This window comes from Sciurus carolinensis, chromosome 9 (genome assembly GCF_902686445.1).
Source record: "Sciurus carolinensis chromosome 9, mSciCar1.2, whole genome shotgun sequence".
NCBI classification, from domain to species: domain Eukaryota; kingdom Metazoa; phylum Chordata; class Mammalia; order Rodentia; family Sciuridae; genus Sciurus; species Sciurus carolinensis.
The window spans coordinates 54696772-54702225 of NC_062221.1; the positions used below are offsets into that span (position 1 = coordinate 54696772).

The window sequence follows — 5454 nt, forward strand, 5'->3', positions numbered from 1 at the left end:
GCATGTCATTGTCCCTTTCCAATTCCTTCCTACAACATTAGGCTCCCAGTTTTCGATGTCTTCATCTTCAGGATCTTAACTTGTTTACAGTTTAGTCACCAAGCATGTCTGGGCTCCTCACCACCAGGAAAAGCCTCATCTTTGATGTATAAATCCTAATCCACCCTGTGACTGAAATAACTTCCACCCTTCTGGCTCTCCCAGACAGTAATTAGTTCAGGATGGGAGAACAAGGTAGATTTCAAAATACTTTTCAATATTTTATAAGATGTGTAAAAAATTAATAAACCTTTTTTAAAAACCCTCTAAACATGTATTTTTTTAATCTCTAAAAATAACTGCCACCTATCTGCACACCCATCCCTCTCTCTCAGTGGAGAGAATGTGGTAGAAAGGGAGATGTCCAGCTAGGATTATGTAATTGGAGTTTATTGTTGTTTTGGAAAATCTCCAAAAATCATTACACAGTTGATATAAATCACATCTAAGTGGTCATGTTCTGATATGCAGGTTATGATGGTTAATTTTTTATCAATTCTGCTGGGCTGTGGTTCCCAGTTCTTTGGTCACACATCAGTTTAGATGTTGCTATGAAGGTATTTTTTAAAATATGTGATTAGCCTTTAAATTAGCGGACTTTGAGTATGAAAATTACCCTCTATAATATTCATGAACCTCATGCAACCAGTTGAAGATCTTTTTAAAAAAATTTTTAAACATTCTTTTAAATTATACATGACAGTATAGTGTAATTTGACATATTATACATATATGGAATATAAGTTATTCTAATGAGGATCCCGTTCTTTTGGTTGTATATGAAGTGCAGTTTCATGGGTGGTATATTCATATATGAACATAGGAAAGTCTATCTGATTCATTCTGCTGTCTTTCCTAAACCCATCCCGCTCCCTTCCCTTCATTCCCCTTTGTCTAATCCAAAGTACTTCCATTCTTCCCTACCTCCCACCCCTTATCTAATTGAAGATCTTAAGACTGATGTTCCCAGAGGAAAAAGATCTGTTTCCAGGCCACCTTCAGACTCAAGACTGCAACATCAACTTGCCCCTGGGTCTCTGGCCTACAGGTCTTTCCTGCAGATTTTGGTCTTGCGCACCCCTTGCAATCTCATGAGCCAATTCCTTAAAATATCTGTCTATCGTCCTTATGTCTGTCTATCTGTTTGTCCATTCTTTTTTCTTTGGGGAACACTGATTAATACACTAAGGACTGGATGTGCAGACAACCACTCCCGCCCCCAGGACAAAGAAAGTGACTAGGACCAGCCTGGGTAACTCACTCCCACCTCCTCCCCTAGCCACTGGTCTTCTGAGTCTCTAATTCCTAGGATCTAGTAACACTCACAGTGGTTTTCCTGTGATTCTGAGGATGGAGCCCAGGCCTCTGCATGTGCTAGGCAAATGCTCTAACTTTGAGCTACATCCCCAGCCCCCCACTGACATTTCTTGACTAAAGGTGATTTTCAGCCAGTGTGTGATATCATTAACATTTTAAGCTGCTTCTTCCCAAGTTGAAGAAGGGAGAATCTTAACAAACCAAACAAACAACCAACTAAAAAATGTTCCACTGGCAGGTGAAGCACCCTGAAAGTTAATCTGCAGCAAGCCTCCTGGGGTGAGGCAGAGCTTTAGTGGAACCTAAAGCTCATACAATTTGGAAAACCTTCTTTAGGAAAAAGAATACCAAACAGTCTTACTTTTGCAAATCTTCAATGATGTGTGAATTTTCAGTGAGGTATGATCACGTGAACACCTTCCCAGGACTTTGGACAGGATTTGTAAAGTGAGGGTACTTGAAGCTTAAGTTTGATAAGTCACAGGGTAAATCTGGCTTTGCTTCTAGGCTTTTGGGGTGGGTCAGAAAGAAGGGTGCTGGTCTCTCCCTAAGTTGGTGCCTGCTTCCCTAAGGAGGGAATGTAGGACTGGCTTGATTCCTGCTTCAGGAAGACACATTTTCCTTCCTCTGAAATCCAGTCTCCCCACCCAAGCCTTGCCAGAGTGGGTTGCTATGCCCTGGTCCTTCTCTTCCCTGTCCCTTGCTCCCTTCTCCAAAATTAACCCCTTTGACCGAGTGTCGAAGGTCTGTGGTTTGTGCCCCTGCAAGCTGCTTCTTTAGAGGGATTTCAGTGATGTTTGCCAAGGACAGTGTGCAGCCTGCCCCTTCTGCTTCTTGATGCTCTCCATTTTTCAAGGACAGCACTTCTGGTTGCATAGGGCCGGGCGTGGCTGCAGCAGCTTTATGGCTCTTTCTCCACATCCCTGGCCTTCTTCCTATCCTTTCATTCAGACTTCCAAATACTGGGTGTCTCTATCTCACCTAAGCTGACTCATGTTACTATTTTCTTTCATGTATTTCACCAAATGTATGAATTTACTTGTGTCTCACTCCAGGAGTGTTTCAATGTCTGGCTAAAACTTTCTGGAAATTCCAGGGGGCGGACACGGCAGGCTTTCTCTGAGCTCTGAGTTCTTGCGTCTTCAGAATGAGGAGAGCAGCGGCACTGTCCCCTTCATGGCAGTCCTTCCCACTCTGTTCCCCCCAGTTCAGATCTGGCCTTTTCTTTGGTTTCTCCCCAGAATCATTCACACAAGGCACAATATGTGTAATAGGCTTTACTGAAGAAGTTGGAATCACAAAGTTGTCACATCACAGCAAAAAAAAAAAAAAATTTTTTTAATTACATTTAAATCATCCCAATTTTTTATAACCACCTTTGGGAATTTTCTCCTTGACCTTTTTTCTCTGACAACTGTTAATTTGATCATCTCCACTTCCTCCTGCCACCAACCTCTCATCCCATCCTTTCTCAGGAAACAGAAGTAGCCTCATTTAGTTTAGGTTACAAGAAAAATAATCCATACAAGTTATTTATCCTGCTATACTCAGTGTGAATTAAAAAACAGAGAAAGGAAGAAAACATGTCACCATTATTATGAACAGACCCCTCTGTCTTCCACACCATGAAACGCTCTGCTTTAGGCACACACTGCACACACCAGCCCTGCCCTATGGAAGACAGATACAGTCCTCCCCGAACCCCACCCTCCCCTTCACCTATTTCCTAGTTTCTCACTTCGTATCCTCCTCTGGGATCCCAAAAGCTATCAGAAGGAAGCACTACTGTGTGTTCACACGCATAGATGTGCATGGCCAGGAACCATGTGGATAATGAAATAGGCAAGGGACTAACCTGGGAAGAACAGTGATAGGTAAGAAGTCATTCTTGGAGCTGAAAGGTTTATTTTGGAATCAGGAAGATAGTTCCTGGGATGGAAAACCATACTGCAGATTCCAGGACATTTCTGTGCCATCCGTACAGTGGGTACCCTCAAAGTCCTCATTACAATATGCATGGGACAAAGGCAGTTTCTGTACCTAGATACCTGCATCCTGCCATGTGGCCCCTGCTGCGAACTTTTCTAGCTCTTCACCATTGGATTCTGTGGGGCACGGCTGGTAACTGGGGCCCGGGGCCTCTGTCCAGGAGGAGCAGTGACGATGCCAGAGACTGCAGAGACCATAGACGGCGGCCAGCAGAGCAGCCCCTAAGCCCAGGTGCCAGCAGAAGAAGATGGCAAGGAAGGCCAGGTCCCCGGGGTTGTCTCCCTGCCAGGGTTGTCCAGAAGGAGGACTGTACATCAGCACAGATAACTGCAGCATCCAAGTGCTGAGCACCAGCCCCATCCATGTCTTGAGCACCCAGAGCGGAGGCTGGTCAGGGACCCAGATCTCGATGTTTAGCACCAGGGCTACCAGGAAGGTGGGCACCATGAACAGGACGTGCACCCGGATCTCCAGGGTGCTCTTGTTCTCAATGTGGGCAGCCAAGAGCAGCACCAGCACATAGAAGGCGATGGCCTCGGCTGCTCGCTCCAGCTTCACACTCTGCCGGGCCAGACACAGCTGGCTGACAATGTCCACCACACCACTGAGCATGAAGAACAAGTACATGGTGACGTGTTGCCAGGAGTCCTTGAACATGAATGGTCGATGGGGGTCCTCCCAGTCCACAATCTTTAACCGGTTTACCCCTAGTGGGTAGAAGAACTCGGTTAAGACGCCAGTGAGAGCAATAGCCATCTTCATCATTCCTTCCAGTGGTACTCGCTGCCACAGCCTGTGTCCCTGCTTTTCCCTTGGAGGAAGAGGTGGCTTGAGGACCCTCTGTCCCCGGAGCAGAGCCAGGGACACCAGCACTGAATAGTAGAGCGCGTAGAAGAGGAGGAATGCTGCTGACAGCAGGTGCCCCTCAATGGTTCCCATGGCGTCAGCACGTATGTGAAGACAGACCGACAGGACAGCAGCCGCAAATAAGCCACACGGTCACCGGCCGTCCTCTCAAGCCTCTGAGTCACAGAGAGAGACAGCACCCAGGAGTTCCACCCTGCCTCCCACACACAGGAGTATTCTGGCTGCAGACACCTACACCTCTCCCAGGGTGGGACCTTTGTAGATTGTGGCACTTCAGCCATCTCCCTGTGCTCCTTATTGAAATCGCTGGATCTGGGGTTTCAACCTCTGCACCTCTCGGTGGGCATCTGCTCCCCCATGCTGCTTTGCCCCTTCTCCTGCTGGTCCCTGTGCCCGGTCCTTGAGCCCCCCAGGGAGGAGAGAGCCAGAAGTAAGGGGCTCCGGTAAGAGTTCTGGTGGGCTGACTCTCTCAGGCAGACTGTCTTTTGGTGCCAGGCATATAACATATTTTTCTTTCATTTAAATTCCTCAAAAACACTGTATTGTTCAACAGATTTTATGGGTGAAATAAAGAGGGGTGACAGGACATGTACAGGGTTGTTCATCTAGTAGCTGGTGTGGTGGAGCCAGAGTGTGGATGCAGGTCCACTCGTCTTCAAAAGTACAGTTTGTTCATAGCAGAATGGCTGAAATCCAGCTCCAACACTTGCAGGTTATGTGACTATGGGCAAGTTACTTTGTGTTCTTGAGCCTCGGTTTCCTGTAGAATGGGAATAATAATTACTTCACAGGTTTGCTCTGAAGATTAAATAAGATAATATATGTGAATATCTGATACATAGTAAATACTCAGTAAACGGTGGTGATGATTAATGATTTCACTATTGTTATTAGTGGCATTCATGCTAAATTCCTATGACCCCCAAAGAAGTATTTCTGTGAATGATACCAAAGTAAGAAACATAAATAAGTAAAACAATTAATTATATCTTTAAAAATTTTAAGTTTTTATTAATGAAAGTTAAACATTACATTTATTTATTAAAACTAGTTTAAAAAACAAATTTTAAAAGAAAAGCAAAGTGTCAAATTTTACCCCTTATGTAGCAAAGTATTCATTTCCTTACAATATAGAGAGCTCTTATAAGTAAAAAAGTTAAAAATAAACACCTTAGTTTAAAAATGGCAAAGGATGTAAAATATCTTGTTATACCAAGAGAAACTACAAATGTCTAAAAAACT

At 44.6% G+C, this 5454-nt stretch overlaps 1 protein-coding gene across 1 annotated transcript; it reads right to left on the reverse strand.

Moving 5' to 3' along the window:
• Positions 1 to 2615: 2615 nt before the first annotated feature.
• Positions 2616 to 4351, reverse strand: LOC124993321 (transmembrane epididymal protein 1A-like). Its single transcript, XM_047565088.1, has one exon. It carries the CDS (start codon positions 4282 to 4284, stop codon positions 3397 to 3399), a length of 888 nt encoding a protein of 295 aa, XP_047421044.1. The 5' UTR covers positions 4285 to 4351; the 3' UTR covers positions 2616 to 3396.
• Between the last annotated feature and the right edge of the window lie 1103 nt (positions 4352 to 5454).